We start from the raw sequence: 19,794 nt of genomic DNA, 5'->3' as shown, positions 1-19,794 counted from the left end.
ACTTGACCTTATTATCAGAATGTAAACCATATACTAAAATTTTGAAGTTTCTCACCAAACCGAAGGTAAAGGAACAAGCTAGTGGCCAGTGTCATATAGTATACGAATTGCTAATGTCTTCAATAATGGACATACCATTTACCATAAGAAAACACCCAATCATTATTTGGTGTAAAATTTTCCCTTTTTTGGCCAAAAAAAAAAAATGGAGGTGTGGGGAGGATTTTGGATGGCCGAACATTAGACCTCTGATTTTATTTTGGAGGCTCTTCAGTCATTTAATGTCCAAAGATTGCTTTATCATTAACATTGACAATCAGAAAATTAATGTATGTCATTTACTTTCATGTCATAGATGACTACAACAAAACCATAATGCTAATTACAACAATCACAAAGTAGATTCAATTGATAGCATGGGAACAATATACTAAAGTTTAGCCACAACAACCATACTCCTAATCCAAGACTCATGGAACACAAACTGCTCACAAGCTCTTCATTTCATCTAAAAATTCCTGAATTTCTTCCAAACTTGCATTAGAGAAGCCTGCAAAATAGAAGCATTTCTTAAAACACGTAAATTTGAATCCCAGAAGTAAATAATACTTGCAGTGGTACTAAAAATCATTAACTTGCTATAGATGATACCCTTGCTATCAATCTTAGACAAATCTCTGTTGGGATTGTAAATCCTCCCCGTTTTAGTATTTTCAGTCTCTTCCTTCCCTCTGGTCTTCAACTTTACCATTCGGGTACGGAGTTCTGATGCAGTTCTCTCCATCTCTGTGGAATCATAACCATAAGAAGATTCATCTTTTAGAACTTCAGCAAATGGTGTTAACCAAGACTGAACAATTAATTACCAAAGATTTGCAACTTATATGTATAAAATTTTTATTCGGTAGCCACCAAAATGTAAACAGCAATAAAATATAGCATATTTACAAGATCAAAAAGCTCCACACTGCAAAACCAATACAGGATACAGAAAAGGTGGTGTTTTTTTGAACCTTAGCTCTATCCCAACCAGAACCAACCCTTTATATCCTGAGCCAAGGCCCAAGGGAAAAATAAAAAGGGGCACGCACAAAAGTACAGTACTCTAGAGTGTGGTAGCGACAAGCATCATTACTAAAAATTATAAATGGATTGATAGACTACAGCACATATTTCTGCCCTTGACTGAAGTTCATGGGGACTTGACTAATATTATCTGAATATTTTTTTTCCTTAAAAAGGGCAGAGGGTCAGGGGGTTAGCAGCAACAACAAACTCTTAGGACTCCAGCACATGATGTCTTAACCACCAGTATGGTTGGTAATGGTAACTAGAACTTCATTATAAGCTTTCAACCACCTCTTACCATGATGTCATGGAAAAAAAAAAAACTAATGAAATAGAAAAAACCATTCCCCTGACTCTGGATAAAAGTGTGAGCAGTAAAACATATCAGGAAGTTGCGAAGTGCATATAACAGAAAGCTTCTTAGAATATGAATGGCTGGAAGATCCCCTTAAGGGTCAATGTGGCAATTGGTTGATTGTCAAGCCTCTTATATTTGTACAGACTAGACTTCAAAAGAAGCATGAATGTGGAGATGATATTGCAGAGACTAAGGTCATTCTCATTGAACAACTAAACTCTAGGCTTGTCAATGTAAATTACTAAGAAAAAAAATTCATTAATGTTTTATTAACAAATAACCAATAATGCTGTAACTTGTAAGAATAACCTCATAAAACTAAAGCTGTTTTTATGTGCATGCCTAAAATTAACTTGGAATTCACAGTCATCTCAAATCAAAGAAGGCATATTTGGAAGGCTTATCTAATTACCCTGGAACAGGTCATGCATAGAGTTCTGCTCATATAATTGCAATGCCTCATTGACAACCCCAACACAATGATTACTGGAAGTAGACTGCCTTTTAAAAGCTTGGAGCTCACGGTTCAGCACAGCAGACTCCTTCCCAACCTGTACATGATATATTCATCAATAAGGAAATACAAATGGGGACAAAAAGAAAGAAAAGCAAGCAGAATTGCATGCAACATGCTGGAATGTTGTTACCGCAGTGAGCTTGTTCCTCAAGTTCTCCAACTGTGCATCCAGATCTGGATCGCAGAGTGCCTCTTGACCCATCAGACCATTGCCACTTGATTCATCCTAAGAAGACATTTATTTATGTTTCTTTGAGAAGACTTCATTCAATAATAGATTTAAACAAAAATTTATAGCACAGAAAAACAAAAAAATTTCTTCATCATCAAGGGCACACAAAGATATAATAATAAAAAAGGATATAAATACTTACAAGCATGGTTTACTGAAGACAGTTACAGACAAGTGACAACACACCATATGTACAAGTACAACAACAAATTTCTTGGTACAAAATGTATCATGTGAATTATGATGATAAAAAGCCTAAAATCAATAACTAAACTGAATGGATTTTTCCATGAATATGGAAAATAATATGAGGTGCAGCTGAAGAATATATATTTTGCAGAGATGCAACAAGGAAAGAAAGTATTTGGACCTCCATGTCTTTGAGTAAGTGTACCAAAAAGTGGGTGGTTGCAAAATTCTGTTGGAATATGAAGCAGAAAAGTGCAACTCTAAGCTAAAGAAAATTATAAACTCACAAGATGACCAAGAACTTTTCTTTTTTATTGATAGGATATATATATAACCATTGGGTCTTAAACCCAAAACCTCACCCTCTATTAGATTATTGTGGAAGAGGAGATGTCATTTGAGCTAGATCTCATTGGCCATGGTGACCAAGAACTCATGTTCATTATCTGCAGAATTCGAAGTACATTATACCTCCCAACAGCTCTAACAACTAACATACAACCAATTGGCAACACAAACTTGAGATGAACCAAGTATGCTATGAAAATGCATAAAAACTATCTCTTAATATTAAGTTGAGCATCAGCAATAATTTTTTACAATCAAGTGGGAAAGAGTATAGAAGTGGAATGCAAAGGAGAGAAAATGCCAATGTAATATGATGTTGGAGGGACTGAGAGCGAACCGTGAACCCAAAATTACAGGGAAAGGTTGATTCTAGCACAAATGTGACGAAATCAATAATATACAAAGAGTAATTGGAAAGTGGGAGACCTTGTTGACACAGTATGACTAATTAGATGTATAAAGTAATAACTAAGATGTGTATTCTATCCTAGTCTATAGAATAATGCTGGTAGGCTAATATACATATAGCTTTCATAATTTGCTTGAACAGAATGTGATTAGAAGGCATTACTGTAATAATCAAAACAGGATGTGGTACCCTGCAACTGCAAGTAGTACAAGCCAATATCTCACTGCTAGAGAAGTTACATCAGTATATTTTTGTTACAAAATGCAATTATTCAACCCCACAATGAGTCAATATTGTTAGACTAGATGATTAAATTCACTATCTCCTATCAGCTTAACCTATATGGAGAATCATTAATTTTATATGGTATCAGAGCAAGAGCATTTAAAAATATAAAAGGATAAGAAAGCAATAACCAATTCCAGCAAATCAACAGAGAGAACATACAGTTTTGGGTAAAGAAAAGCCTGGAGGAACACCAAAACAGTGGCGAAGACAGTACTTCTCCCACATAGCAAGCCGCTTATCCAAAACCGACTGAACTATTTTGCGTACCCTAGCAATACCCTACACAAAAACAAAAAAAAACACCCAAACAACCAAATCATCAAACACCTTCCACGCAACATAAAAGTAACAATTTTGGTTTCATTAGCAATTCCTATTATCCATAAAATCTACCCATTTTTGTTCAATTGTTGTTGATGTTGGTAGGTGTGAATTAGGAAAACAAGATTGAAAAAGGAAAATTACCTGGGTTAGATCTTGGGATCTATCGTTGTTGGTGTCGGTGTTCAACAAAGTTGAAGCTTGTCTGATACAGATATGAATTAATTTGTTAGCGATTACTAGAGAGAGAGAGAGAGAGTTGTTGTTCTTACTTTTGAAAGAAGAGGAAAGCGTCGTCGACCAAGTCGTCAACGGTGTTTAGGGTTTCGTTGATGAAGAGTTGAGGGTTTACATTCAAGGATTCGAATACTGCCTCGCTTTCTTCACTGCCTCCTCCTTCTCCATCCATTTCTCGAAGAAGCTGTTTAGTTCAGATCTCACAATGGACAATTTTCCCGCCAAAAAGATTAAAGACTAAAGACTATGGGTTCACACTTTACACAGCGGGAGCGAAAATGACAGTTGTTTTTCAAATTTGAAAATGGGGGATTAAGAAGATACGGATTAGTAGGACTGCCTTTTTTGTCTTTTTTTTTTTTTTTTTGATACAAAGGTTTGGGCCAGTGCTATTGCTAAGACAATTGAAAATTATCCAAATTAGGTTATGTTTGGATTGGGCGTTTGCTGCCCAATCTGCGTTTGCGTTTTTCCAAAACGTGGGACCCAGCTATAGTAAAACATTGCTCCAAAACGCTGAAACGCAAAATGAAATACAATGCGCACCGTTTCATTAAAAACACTGAAACGCTACACTATCTGTGCTGACCATAATGAACAACGCACCGTTTCATCAATAAACTCCAGAGCATAAACAGAAAACGCAGTCAACGAACCCATTGATGTTCTATTCTGACCCAAGCATAACGTTCTCCCCAACAGCTAAATTTGTGCATTCCGTTTCTTCCTCTCAACTACCCGGCATAGATGTCTTCAATTTTCATCAATGCCCCGTCCTCGTCGTCTTCAATGAAGTGCACCTACCCACCATCCTGCAATAAACCATCAATAGAAGAGCTGAAACAGGGTAACTGCAATCCCACACGGAACAAACGAAGCCATCCCAGAGTGATTCGCACGAGCTCTGCTTCTCTCCGCTTGGGACGTCGCTGTCGCCACTGTAGGTCTCTGCAATCACGGGTACTGTTTTGTCCAACTGTTCATACTCTCTGATCTATTGCTGTCTAGTTATATTGTTTTCCATGAACACACTTCAATTTGTGGTTTTGTGTTCAACGTTTGTGTGTAATTTTAGTTCAACGTTTGTGTGTGGTTTTTGTGTTTTCCATGAAATTAGTATGTGGGTTACTCTCTCATTCGTCTAATTTTAGGTGTTTCAAGGAGCTGCCTCTGTTGTAGTTGGACTATTATTCAATCTGTAGTTTTGTGTTCAACGTTTGTGTAATTTTAGTTCAACATTTCCGTGTGGTTTTTGTATTTTCCATGAAATTAGTATGTGGGTTACTCTCTCATTCGTCTAATTTTGGGTGTTTCAAGAAGCTGCCTCTATTGTAGTTGGACTATTATATATGTTAGTTTACTTTTTGCATTTTGCATGTGGGCATGGGTAACTGATTATGATATGCATATAAACTGTTTGTTGAAATGTCTTAATGGGTATAGAAGGAAGTTGTAGCAAAAATGGGTAAGGGGAAACCGAAGGCTGATGGTAATGAAGTTAGAACTGGGTGGAAAGATCCTAAAGAATTAAAAGCTTATTGTGATTTGTGTGCTGCCCAAGTCCTAGACGGTAAGAAGCATAATGGATTTTTGAGAAAGGAAGGGGTTGATGAAGTGATTGAGCAGTTGGGTGAAATGGGAAAAGTGGTGACTCCCACGCAGTTTAAAAACAAATGGGATCATGTGAGAAAGTATTGGAAGACTTGGAAGGAGTGTTTTGGTGAGACTGGGTTAGGTTATGATCCTGTAACTGGGGTTATTCACATGACTGATGAGTGGTGGACCCGAAAGATTCAGGTTAGTTCACTTTACATCATTGTGGAAAACTTAGTTGTCTACAACTAATATTGTGTTCTAACTACCGGTTGTCTACATGTAGGCATGTCCCAAGGCGGCAACTTATAAAAACGAACCTTTGCCGAATATTAAGTCCATGGAAATCATATTTTTCGTGAGGTCTTGCGTTTTGCTGAAAAATGGTGGGTCTTGTGTACTGTTCACCGCAAGTACTTTTTCAACAAAAATAATTTTAAAATTGGGTCCTACAGTACTATTCACATATTTAAAAATTATTTTACTATAGTGTTCTCAATTTTCAGCAATAAGCAGTATCCAAACAGACCCTTAGTCTTTATAATGTAGTTTTTCTCTTCTAACACTAACACTATATTTGGTTGGAGTGAATTTAGAGAGGATGGAAAACATACGGAGGAAAATGTTGAGGAAAACAATGTTTTCCACTGTTTGGAAAACTGAAGAAAATAGGAAGGAAGAAAAACCCGGGAGATTATTTTCTCTCCCGGGCCCACAAATCTCTTCGTCCCAAATCGAGAGGAAAAGCCTGGAGAGAAAATTCTCTCATAGCACTTTTACCATATTGCCCTCTCCCACCTACCCTCATTCATGACCTTCTCACCTACCCCACCTGATGACTCTTGCCCACAAATCCTTATCATTTTTTTTCCTCTTCTCATCTTACCTTCACAGCACACCAACGTCTAGTAGTCCAGGTTCTCTTCTCTATTATTATTATTATTTTTTTAAATTTCAACATGATCTATTGTTTCTTGTCCTCATTATACTCCTCATTCATCTATTGTTTCTTGTTGATTTTTTTGTTTCGTATGACATTCAATTTTTTTTTCATTAGTTTATCTTTGAGGTGTGTAGCATATGCTGACCACCTTTTTGCTGGTTACAAAATCCTTTGCCCAATTAAATTTATTTGCACACTTTTGTAATTTTTACTTTATGATAATAAAAATAATAATATAAATTTATATATATGATGTGGTAAATTTTATATTATTTAATTAGTACAAATAAATTTATTTCTTATATATTATGTAACAAGGGTATAATAATCAATTTATATAAATTACATTTTCCATCATTCCCTTTTTCTTTCCAACCAAACAAAAGAGTTTTCCACCTTCCCACTTTTCCACCCCTCCAACCAAACACACAAGAGGGAAAACTAAATATTTTCCATCCTCCCATTTTCCACTCCTCCAACCAAACGTAGCCTAAAACTTTACGGGGCTGTTTGGCAATGTTGTTTGAATAACAGTTTTTGTCGTTTAAGCCACAAAGTCTCCAGAACCAAGTCATAACCTTCCAATGGCAACACATGCAATGGAACCATAAAGATATGCTCTTGCAAACACACAGGAACACCCCTACACAATCCTTGAGTTTTGATGGTATCCCCATTAGCCACCTTGACTTCAAGAATCTGTGACTCATCCATTGGAATATGAAGGTCAGGAATTACATATGCATCAATGAAATTATGAGTGATACCAGAGTCCACAAGAACCACCAATGAAACAGATTTAATCCTTCCCTTGACCCTCATTGTCCCTGGAGTAGGATTGCCAACCAAACCATATAGAGTGATTTCAGCTTCTCCCATCTCTTCATGCCCTCTGGCAATGGTAACCCCATCTTCAATCTTAACAAATTGTTCTCCACAATCAGAATCTTGTGTCATCTCCACTCCTTCTAGCAAAAATAAGGTAGCATTCTTACATTTATGTCCAGGTGCCCACTTGTCATCACAATTATAACAAAGCCCCTTTTTTTTCCTTTCTTCCATTTGAGTAGCAGAAATCTTCTTAATAGGAATTTTAGTCCTAGTTTCAGTTGGGGTAGCCAGTCTAAGTAAACCAAGCAAGGAGGGCTTAACCTATTCTTGTGACCCTTTATAATTCCTCTTACATCCCAACAGGTACTCTTCTTGAATTTTGGCCAACCCAAATACTGCAATGAGAGTGGGAGGGTTCAACATCCTCATAGGCAACCTCATCTTATCCTTCAAACCACTCAAGAAGCAGCTTAATTTGTGTTGTGGAGACAACCCCTTAATTCTATTAGCTAAAACCTCGAATTCCCCTTTGTATGATGCCACAGTTGAGGTTTGCCTCAACCTAGTCAGAGCCTCCATGGGATCATCGTAAGCTGTAGACCCAAATCTAATTAACATGGCTTGGACCAAGGCTTCCTAATTACCAAAAACACCAACATCTTCTCCTTCTTGAAACCTGATCAAGGCTTCTCCACCCATATGGAAAGATGCCATCATCAACTTCTCAGATTCTGGTATTCTATAATGCGTGAAATACTGGTTGGCTTTGTAAATCCAAGAAGTTGGTTCCTCACCATAGAATCTAGGAAAATCTAGCTTTATAGGTCTTGACAAGCTTGAAACAAGATTGTGACAGTTACGAGCTTCAGGGATGTGTGAATTCTCAAGATTGGGTTCTGCATTATCTATTGTACTTAGTTTCTATAATATCATAGCTAATTGTTGGCTCATTTCATTCACGGTACGGGTGTGGATGCTAGTAATCTTGTGAATTTCTTGTATGTCTTTGTTGTGGTGATTAGTGGTAGATTTCAGGGAAGCTATGATTTCATTAAGAATGGTGGTAGAACAAGTTTCAGTCATGGTGGAACTTAGAATCACAAGAAAAACCTGCTCTGATACCAATTGATAAGATCCAAGATCTTATATGGGTTTAGCTGAGTTCAAGGACAGCTAGCCTCCAAGAAAAGAGAAACGTAGAAGAAGAGTGAGAGAGAGAATAGAATAATGAGAAAAAGAAGAAGAATCAAGTATGCTATTTCTTATATCCATCATGAATATATTCGGGCTTATTTATACAACAGAATCCTCAACTAATTAACTAATCCCCTAATCAATGATTAACACTAATGATTACAATTACCATCAATGCTTACAACTCACTAATCAATGCATTATCTGTATAGTAACTAACTAGCTACTCAATGACTAACAACCATGCTCCAATTGCATTAACTAACTAACTACACTCCAATCATCCTAACTAACTGCTCAGCTCCCTTGGCACATCACAGTAGCACCCAACACACCCTTAATGCACACAGCTGCCTTAGTAAATTGGCCTTGTATCAATCACGCATTTTTATAACACTTTTCACTCAGACGTATTTCCACAACACTTAAATAACGTTACTAGAACAATATTACCAAACGAGCCTGATCATTTCTTGCTTTTTCCCAACTCTAAATCAGCCAAATTAATTTTGCCCTTTCCCTAAAATAAATTTCTACCAACTACCACCTTTTTGTGGAGAGAACCTTACATAGTGGCCTCTCATAAGAAAGCATATTTGTTTGGTGCTCTAAATCAACTAAAATTTGGTCAGCCAAAAGAAACTCAAACATGTTAAAATTATCCACAAAAAATAAATTAGCTCTTTCTCAAGTAATTAATATTGCTTCAATCACTAGAAGGTTTAGTTGTATTGTAATATCAAGAACTAATTTGTGCCTATCAAAAAAAAAAAAAAAAAAAAAAAAACAATCTATACCTCTCCTTCAAGACTTTCACATAAGCCCTCTTTCTCTTTGCGTAGTCCAATTTTTTTTTTATATTTTTTATGAGTGAATGTTGCATCTTTTTGCTTAGACTAAAATTGGGTTAACATTTCTTTTGGATTATAGAGCACTCATTGGCATTGGGAAAAGCAAGAAATGATGCAAAGCTGTAGTCTTGGAAATGAAAAACTATAGTTTAAATTTGTTTTAGGTAGAGGACACAAGTGGCATGTACTGTCATTTGTGTTTAAGGATCAATTTGGTTATTTTTCAATTGTTTTGAATGTGTTTGGCATTAGCTCAAACCTTAGGATAGTTGGCTGGAATTTACCATTTTCTTTTATATTTTGAGGTCGCCAACTTGCGATTTCTTATTTATTTATTTTTAATTACTTTGTGATTTAATTAATTAAGGATAAATTCCATTAACTTATCCTGAGGTTTGGGTTAATGTCAATCAGGTCCATGACATTTCAAAACAGATTTATTTTCAAAATAATACCAATTTGCAAACAATTTTGTTAGGTAGCACGTTTTCAAAACTATTTAGAAAACTAACAACTCGAGTGCAAGAAACTCGATTTTGGAGTGATAAATCGAGCCCATTGAACTCAATTTCCGTGGGAGCCGCTATACAAATCGAGTTTGTAGAACTCGATTTCTCTACAAACCCACCGAACCCAACAAAATCCAGAGAATCTAGACGCAACTCCGTCAACAACAACAAACCCAACGAAATCCAGAGAATCAAAGAGAAACATCTCAGTTTTTCACTCACCTAACTCTTTCCTTCTCTCACTCACCTCCAACGAGGCAACAACACTTTGTTAAAAAACCCAAAGAAATCCAAAGAGAAACATCAACAATCAAGAAACCCAAAGACCCAGAGAAATATTTTGAGAGAAACATCAGCAAACCCTATTGTCACCACCTAGAGCCTTTGCCACCGCCTCCTAGAGCCTTCATCATCACCACCTGGGTTTGATCTCTCTGGTTTGTTTTTTCTGCCTTTGTAGTTTGGGTTTGTTTTTCTACCTTCGTAGTTTGGGTTTGTTCTTCGTGAGAAGAAGAACACCGAAAAGAGACTCGATTTCTTACATTGAAAATGAAATCGAGTCTGTTGCACTTGAGATGTTAGTTTCCTAAATAGTTTTGAAAATGTGCTAACTAACAAAATTGTTTGAAAATTGGTATTATTTTGGGAAAAAAAAATCCTTTCAAAACTAACTAATTTGGCCTCTAAATTCAACTTAGTCCCCAAACAGTAAATAATGTTAGGTCCATTAGTCATTTTTCTCTTCTCTCTTAGAACCAAATTGGTCAGTGTTTTTTTTTTCTTTTATACACAAATTGGTCAGTGTTGTAATGTCTTAATTGGCTCAGTTGGAAAAGTGGGAGATAAAAAAAGTTAAGTTTAATTAAGTTTTCTCTCATGTGTGTGTTTGGCTTGGGAATAGAAAAGTAGAGAAATATTGAAAAGAAAAATGAGAGGATACAAAATGGTATTTATATATACTTATTCTCTTACCCCTATTACATAAAAAAAAAATTTTAAAAAAAAATAAAAAAAAAAATGAACATCATGGGAGAAGAGGCACGAATGGGTAAATTAAAATCTAAGCCCCTCTCCCTCCCCCATTTTCTCCCAATGTGTGGAATATGGCCATCTAGGACCACCTAACCCAACCAACTAGACCCAAGCTAAACAACAACCACTTCGATGCTTGCAATGGGTGTCCCCTTCCAAACTTGGCAACAATAGGTTAAGTGGCAAGTCTCCTTCATCAAAACTCAATTCGATCAAATCCAACCAATGAAGGAAGAAAAATCCAACGAGTTCTACTAGATTCAGTGAGATCTCACCGGATCTATTGAGATCTCCACCATATTTGGCTAGATCTCATTGGATCATCTTCATTTTTTTTTGCCTCTCCCCTTTGTTATATCACTAGATCTTCACTAATTTCCTTCTCTTCAATGTCGATTGATCCACTACTCCTCTCCAATCTACAGTGGGTTGAGTCTTCGTCCACTTGATCAGGTCAAGTTGGGTACAAGTTGAACATAAACCTAACCTGTGGACACCCCAATTGCAAGGAGACAAGAATACACCCCCAAAATGGTGAACCTGAGGAGAAAACACCAGAGTCCTATCAAAATCACCCCCTTCCCTCCTAACCAAACAACCCTACCTTTCAAAACCCCCTTATATTCTCTTAGTGGTAGTTTAGAATATGACATTTTTATTCATATTTAGTTGCTTTGCTTTGGCAATAATTGACACAAAAGACAAAAAAATTAAATATTCGTGATTCACTTAAATTAATCTTAAACATTTTGATTCTCCTTTCAGTGACATGTAATCGATATATATATGTATGGAACCAACATTGTAGTATTTATTTTTTATGTAATTAAAAACATTATTAATAGGATAAAATATACTTATTTTTTTATATTAATTATTTTAAGTGGTGCATTTTATTTAAGAATAATGAAATTTTTATTTCATTTTACTAATATTTATATGAGAAAAAATTGATTTGAAATATGGTATTTTCTTACTCAAATTTAGTTGCTTTTTGCAGCAATAGAAACAAAGTCCAACAGAAGAAAAAAAATAAATAAATAAAAACACACAATCAAGAATGTAAAAATATGGGGAAAAAAGAAGGAGAAGAAAAGAATGATATTTGCATTTTTATTTTATCAAAATGATATTTGTATTCTTGAGTAGTCATGAAACATGATTATCATTTTTTTTTTTGGTAAACTAAACATGATTATCTATATCATTATTGTATCATGCTATTTTCACATTGTGGGTGTACCGAATTGTGGGTGGTTGCGAAATTCTGTTGGAATATAAGGCAGGAAAGGGCAACTCTATGCTAAAGAAAATTATAAACTTATAAGGTGACCAAGAACTTTTTCTTTTTTATTGATAGGATATATATGTAATTATGTACTCATTGGATCTTAAACCCAATACCTCACCCTCCATCTAATTATTGTGGAAGAGGAAGTGTCATTTGATTTGAGCTAGCTAGATCTTATTTGCCATGGTGACCAAAAACTCATGTTCATTATCTGCAAAATTTAAAGTACATCATACCTCCCAACAGCTCTAACGTACAACCAATTGGCAACACGAACTTGAGATGAACCAAGTGTGCAATGAAAATGCATAAAAACTATCTCTTAATTTTAACAAGTTGTGAGCATCAACAATATTTTTTACCATCAAGGGGGAAAGAATATAGAAGTGGAATGCAAAGGAGAGACAATGCCAATGTAATATGATGTTGGAGGGACTGAAAGCGAACCTTGAACCCAAAATTTTAGGGACTGAAACACAAAAAGATCACTAATAAGTTATATAACCAAGCTAAGAAAGGTTGATTCTAGCACAAATGTGACGAAATCAATAATATACAAAGAGTAACTAGAAAATGGGAGAACTATTTGGCACAGAATGACTGATTAGATGTATAAAGTAATAACTAAGATGTGGTTAAGCGTGAGAAATACAAAAGACTTGCAACGCAACTAATTGTTTCTTAAGAACAATATTACCCAGATAATGCAGATCACCATGGAATGTGTATGCTAGCCTTGTCTATAGAATAATGCTGGTGGGCTATAAAATACAGATAGCTTTCATAGCTTGCTTGAACAGAATGTGATTAGAAGGCCTTACTGTCATAATTAGAATAGGATGTGGTACCCTTCAATGTATAAATAAATTTTCCCTTACAACAACAACCAAGTTTTAGTCCCAAAATTTTGCCCTTCATAGTAAAAAAAAAAAAAAATGGAATGCAAGTAGTACTAGCCAATATCTCACTGCTAGAAAATTACATCAGTATATTTATGTTACAGGCACAAATGCAATAATTCAACCCCAAAATCAGTCAATATTGTTAGATTAAATTATTAAATTCACTATCTCCAAATGGCTAGTCTCGAGCTAGCTCGTGACCTATCCAACACTTGCGGTGGTCAAAGGTGAGTGTCCCCCTCTAAAACTACAATGACAGGACAATTGGAGAGTGTCCCCACCAAAATCCAATTTGATTCGATCCAACTGAAGAATGAAGCAAATTCCAGCAAGATCTACAATAGATTTGGAAAGATCTCACTAGATCTAGTGAGTTCTCCACCAAATATGGCGAGATCTCATTGGATCTTCTTTGTTTTTCGCCTCCCCCCACTATTATTCCATTAGATCTTCGTTGTTTTTTCCTTTCTGGTGTCAATTAATTTGCTGCTCCTCTCCAATCAACGTTGTATTGAGTTTTCCACCACTTGTTCAAATTGGGTTGGGAGTGGGTTGAGCACAAACCTAACTTGTAATGGCCCAGCCCAAAAAAAAAAAAAAAAAAAAAAGAAGGAAGTGGTTAGATGTTTGGGACCATGTGACCCCCACCTACCCCATTTGCTCCCTACCACTCAATTCCAAAATGGGAGCAGTTTGGGTCTAGTGTCCAGTAGCACTAGACCCGTTAAATGGACATGTGTCACAATCTGACCAAGTCCAATGCACTAGAAGCACTGGACCTAATCCAGACTCTTCCAAAATATCTCTTTTCTCTAGCTACACATTCTTTGTTCTTCTTTTCTTTTCATTTTCTCTCAACACAACACACACTCATCTCCCTCACTCTCCCACCGGTACACTCCACACCACCATATACTTCATTTTTCCGGCAAGGATCACTGGAAAACTTCATAAGAAAAGCTAAGGGGCCGTTTGGCTCACTCATCTATACTATTTGAGGTTCTAGCTAATCTCCTTAGATCTTGGAGAATTAGGCTTTTGTGGGTTGCAAGGTAAGTAGTTTTTTAATGGGATTTTTGGAAAATAACCATGTTGCATAAATGTTGTTTTTGGGTTAAACACATTTTGGAAAATAATTCTTGAAACTATGTTCCCTAAAGAGTTGTGTTGTGACCCTACTATATATGATTATATATGAAAGCGCATCATGTTTAATATTTGCATATGGGGAAATGCATGAATATTTGACATGGAAAAGAAAAGTATCTTTGAATTCATTTGATAGTGGGTTTCATGGATTTATGGTATTACTTGGAAATACTAAAGATGTTTTGTCTTAAATTGTATTATTTGGAAAATTAATGCAAAATATTTTTGACAAGAAGTTTTGAGGACTTTGAGAACATTGTGAATATTTGGTTATTGAAATATCTTATGAAACTACTTGGAAGTGAACTATGTATTTGAATACATTTAACTTGTGAGCTTTTGATGTGGATTTGCCATTGTGCTATGATGTTGGTGATTACCTCGTTTTTGTGACAACGTCTTTGTGACGTGTGATTACCCCATCTTTGTGACATGTGATTACCCCGACTTCATGACGACAAGTCAGGTTGGAGGCTCCCACTTTGCATGACACGGGTAAATCCTTGAGTGTGTGGGTGAGGTTGCTGCCCATAGGGCCAAAAGACCACATGCAAAAGGGGTACTGTGTGATGCATCATTCTCTGCTGCCCATGGAGGGAAGAGGTAAATCCTTGAATGTGTAGGTGAAGCTAGGTAGGGCCAAGAGACTACATACAAAAGAGGTACTACATGGCACATTATCCCCTCCTACCCATGGGGGGGATAGATAAATCCTTGAGGGTGTGGGTGAGGCTAGGTAGCGCCAATAGACCACATGCCAAAAGAGGTACATATCATGCTAGTGTATTTGGGCTCTAACTTGTTTGTGGCGGTATGATGTCTGGGTGATACCTTCGTCCTTGTTGCATCTTGGGTGAGGTTTTCTAGTTTTAAAATGGTATTGGATATTTTTATGGCTCATAGTGAATGGAATGTAGTTTCAAAGTTATTTTTGGAAGCTTGGTACTAAATTATTCCTATCGTTCTTGTCATGTGGTTAATGAAATTGTTTTTGCATAAATTAAATGGAAATTCCCAAATTATAACATGTTTTGTAAAATGTTCATTATCATGAAACTTGCATTTCTCCCACCCCCATTAATTATGCTGCTTATTGGGCTCTGTCTCATCCCATTATTTTATACACTTTTCAGAGTAAGCAAAATCTTTTGAAACAGCTTTTTGGTGGCTAACAGTAGTTAGACTAACCACTTATGGAGGCTGAACTTTTGTGATGGAGATATTAAACGATGTACATCTTAGAGTAGGCTTGACTCATTCTTTTATATATTATAGTAGTTGTGACTTTATTCCCACTGAGGGGACAAGTTGTTGATATGTAATTATTTATTCAAACCTCCATTCTTTTGTGACCAATGGTCTTTGTAATTATTGTATAGAGCTCTGACTTACTTTGGAAGTATATTTAATGGAATTATTATGATAATTCTTGATGTTGGTATTTGATATAATTTATTTGGATTGAATTGTCAAAAACGGGGGAAAAAATCTACAGGTACTTTTAAGATGTCTTTCTCACGCTTTGGACCCTTTCAGGTTTGGGGCATGACATAACTCGTGGACACCTAACGAGGAGACAATAAAACACCCCAAAATGGTGGGCAAACACTCGAGCCCCACCAAAATCCTCCTATTCTCCCCTCTCCATTTTCCATCTCCACAAATCACTCCTTGATATTCTCTTTATTTAGGCTTCCACTTTAACAAAATTTGTATTTATATGAAAGTATTATTATTATTATTATTTAATTTAAAATATGACATTTTCCCTCATATTTTGTTGCTTTGACAAAAAAATCCATAAAATTTTTAATATTCGTAAATTCACTAAAATTAATCTTAACCATTTAGATTTCTCATTTAAGTGACATGTAATCTATATATATGTATGGAGCCAACATTGTGATAGTTTTTTTTTTTTTTTTTTTTTAGGGAATTGTAATATTTATTTTATGTAACTAAAAACATTAATAGTAGAATAAAATCCATTTATTTTGTTATATTAATTACTTTTTTAAGTATGATGAAATTTTGATGTAATTTCTAAGATTTATGTGTGAAATAATTGATTTGAAATATGATTTTTTGTTTATCAAATGTAGTTGCTTTTGCAACAATTGAAACAAAGTCCATCAAAAGGAAAAAATAAAAAATAAAAAATAATAACACACAATCAAGAATGTAAAAAAATGAAGGATATTTGCATTTTTATTTTATCAAAACAATATTTGTATTATTGTAGTCATGAAAAATGCCTATCTATATGACTATATCAATCACGGTACATGCAATTTTCAAATTTATAAACACATATAGTATGATCAAATCACTACACTCTTATTTTCTTTCAATTTTGTCTATAAAATATAACACTAAATATTACAATTTTTTATAAGGATAATTATTGAAATATTTTTTAATACATCAATAATTTGGGTGGATGGCTTTGAATCCTAAATGTCTTCGTTGAAAACATCAGAAGATGCCAACCAGTTAAGCTACAAAGATCTTGGCAAAAAATTATTGAAATATTGGAGGAAACTAATAACATGTAAATTAAAGGAGACAATTTATAATACGCTAAAATAAATTTTTTTGTTCCGCCGTCTATGCTTTTTACTCTTTTGCCAATTCCGCTACTTTTTGCACAAGACCCTACTTTTTTTATTCAACTATTCTCATATTAAATTGATTTTCCACAATTTTCTGCAAAACTAAATATTCTAAAATCTTATTTTAGGTAAAACTTACAAACAATTCGAATAGCTTTGCTTCAGTTTTGGGATCAATCTTGATAATTTTACTATTGAGAAATTGATTATTCGGAAGGAAAAGCATTTGGATGAAGAATCTGATGGTGATAAAGAAGTTATCTGCAAAATTGAAGTCCCTGCTAATAGATATGATTTGCTTTGCCTTGAAGGGATTGCTAAAGTGCTTAGGATCTTCAATGGGCAGCAGGAGATACCAACATATAAAGTGACTAACATCAATCAATACTTAAGATACATGCAAAGCCAAAGCTTACTATTTTAGAAATTCACCAGTCTATTGTGGAGAAAAATTGCCCCTTGCCCTTTGTGCTCGATAGTCTTCTTTTCTTGCCAATCTCTTTGCTTTTTGTGACCTTTCTTCTGACTATTTTTCCACTACCCTGGCCTCTTTTGAAAAAGCTCTTACTGCTTGTGCCAGTGCGGTTTCTTGCTCCAGTGCATCTAGAACTTGTGTCACTGCTGCTTGCAGACATGTTGCTACTTCTTGTTGACGTTGTGCTGCTTTTTTCTCAAACCTGTGCTTCTTTGTTTGAACTTTTTTTAGTCTGCTATAAGCTTTCTGAAATTGCTTGAACTTGGATTGGGGGTGGTGCAATATTGTGTAAAGCTTAAAACTTTAAGCAACCGGTAAAGAAGAAAATATATTTGAATTTAAAATCAGGTTTTACAAGAACAAAGATTCCAAGCCAAACTCAAAATCCAAGCTGAGAAGATTCTAAGATTTGATGAAGGACCAATAATAACTCATTATTTATTAACACAGCTACTGATTTCTTTTTTCCCTTTTAAGTTTTGGATAAACATTCTTTATTTTATTTATGTACATACACTGTTTATGCAAAATGGACAATAAACTCACATAAACAAGATTCAAATTGCACTAGTATCCAATAAAACCAGCATTCATAGAGAAAAGTAATCATAGATTTTAATAATTTAAAACAAAACAAAGAAACTACGACTAGTCTAGCAAGACACCAAATGAGCTGGTTAATAAGATGTATTGACTGATTGTTACCCTACTTGTGTTAACAGTAATCTAAGCTATGGTTCTTTTTACTTTATGCAATATTTAGAGAATTTTTTTACCGCATTCCCTTGTTTAATACGTTAATAAAAAGTTAACTTGTTTTAACCACTATTATTAGAAGATGCTTGTACACTCCAAAGATTTTTCCAAACATTTTAAAGCTGATGGAAACCCGACATACTTTTTGCAACGAGGGGAGACAAAACTAGCCCAAGTCACAACATGAACCTATACAAGGAGAAATTATACAGTCTTCTGGTGGACCACATCACTTATCCATCATTTCACTAAAAGACTTTCACTTGTTTAAAATTGTTGAGTCAGTAATTAGTTTCTATTTAAAAAAAATATTTAACTCAACAATTTTAAACATGTGAGAGTCTTTTAGTAGAATAGTTTACCACGTCACTTGTCCACCATGAGGACCTTATAATTTGTCCTATACAAGTCATATTAAATATAAAAGCTTCAAGGTAATTATCTCCTGTTTTTCTCAAGTTTCAGTGCCAGAACTGATTCCTTCTATTTTTATTGGCAGCGTAAAAATGTGTATAAAAATAAGGATATCTAATCCCAATTTACTAGAAGGCGATATGCAATTAGTAAGTTCAACAATTATATATGTTTTTTGGAAACAAAAATGCTTCATAACATGTTGCAAATTAACATACTTGATGTGCACAAAAGTGTTGTTAAAAGCGATCTTAAAGCCCAAAGTTTGAGCGCTTCATTGACATAGCCCAAAAAAAAGCTAATTTAATAAAGCGCTCTTTTTTTTTCTTTTTCTTTTTTTTATTGCTAAAAAAGCTATGAATCATCAAAATTAATTACTTAATCTTGAAAGAAATGAAATGAAAGAAATTAAAGAAAAGCAAAAGACAACCGAGAGAAAGAGAACCTTTTTTCAATGGTGATGATGATGGGCCCAAAAAATGACAAAATTTAGCTACAAAATTTGTTGTAGTTTAAGGCTACAACCTTACTCAATATCTTTTTATTGGAGCTGAATTTTGATAATCCACCATTGGATTACATCTTTTTTTTATATCCTCTATGCTTGCAAAATTTCTAAAAAATTAAAGATCAATAATTATGTCATTAATAAATTGTTTAAATTGCAAGTTTTTGTAGTTTAAAATTGCATAAAATATATAGTAAATAATATCCGATTGATATAAAATTTGATATGTGTATTAAGAGCATAAAGAACATATAATTCAATAGTTAGATTTTAAAAATATTTAGTAATATATATTTTGTAGCTAAAATTTGTCCCCAAAAAATTAGGGCAAAAATAGGGAATGAGTTGAATAACCTTTAAAAAAAAAGAAAAAGAAAAAAAAAAAAAGAGTTAAATAGACCCCAAAAATTAGGGTAAAAGCGGAGAAGAAAAAACATGAAAGAGAGAGAGAATTGAATTGTCGTGGGTAAAGGGGTGAGGATTAAAAATGAAAGAGAAAAATCAATGAATTAACATGTAAACCCCTTGTTTGTTATCTATAAATTTTTTTCCCTATTTTTATAATATTAAAAACAACAACATTAACTAAAATCTTATCTAAGATGAGCCTAAGGCAGCAATTGGACTGGACTTGGTTCAAGGGAGGCGCAACCCATCAAAGATATCAATTAAAAATAACTAAAAAGGATCATAAGACATACATATTGAGTAAAAATGTGAACCTATTCTATAGCCAGGAAAAAAAAAAAAAAAGAATATGCCAAAGA

At 34.6% G+C, this 19,794-nt stretch overlaps 2 protein-coding genes across 2 annotated transcripts; one reads left to right on the top strand and one right to left on the bottom strand.

Annotated features, from left to right (window-relative positions):
- Positions 1–277: 277 nt before the first annotated feature.
- Positions 278–4,308, bottom strand: LOC126703013 (protein MIS12 homolog). The gene is made up of 7 exons (XM_050401902.1): positions 4,003–4,308; positions 3,875–3,935; positions 3,569–3,688; positions 2,074–2,169; positions 1,839–1,977; positions 652–786; positions 278–550 (listed from the first exon to the last, which is right to left on the bottom strand). The coding sequence occupies exons 1-7, from the start codon at positions 4,137–4,139 to the stop codon at positions 489–491; spliced, it is 750 nt and encodes a 249-aa protein (XP_050257859.1). The 5' UTR covers positions 4,140–4,308; the 3' UTR covers positions 278–488.
- Positions 4,309–5,428: 1,120 nt separating this feature from the next.
- Positions 5,429–5,812, top strand: LOC126704101 (L10-interacting MYB domain-containing protein-like). Its single transcript, XM_050403134.1, has one exon. It carries the CDS (start codon positions 5,429–5,431, stop codon positions 5,810–5,812), a length of 384 nt encoding a protein of 127 aa, XP_050259091.1.
- The last annotated feature ends 13,982 nt before the right edge of the window (positions 5,813–19,794 follow it).

This window comes from Quercus robur, chromosome 10, assembly GCF_932294415.1.
Source record: "Quercus robur chromosome 10, dhQueRobu3.1, whole genome shotgun sequence".
In the NCBI taxonomy this organism is placed as follows: domain Eukaryota; kingdom Viridiplantae; phylum Streptophyta; class Magnoliopsida; order Fagales; family Fagaceae; genus Quercus; species Quercus robur.
Note: the sequence above shows the minus strand (reverse complement) of the source record. Positions and strands in the feature narration are given on the sequence as shown.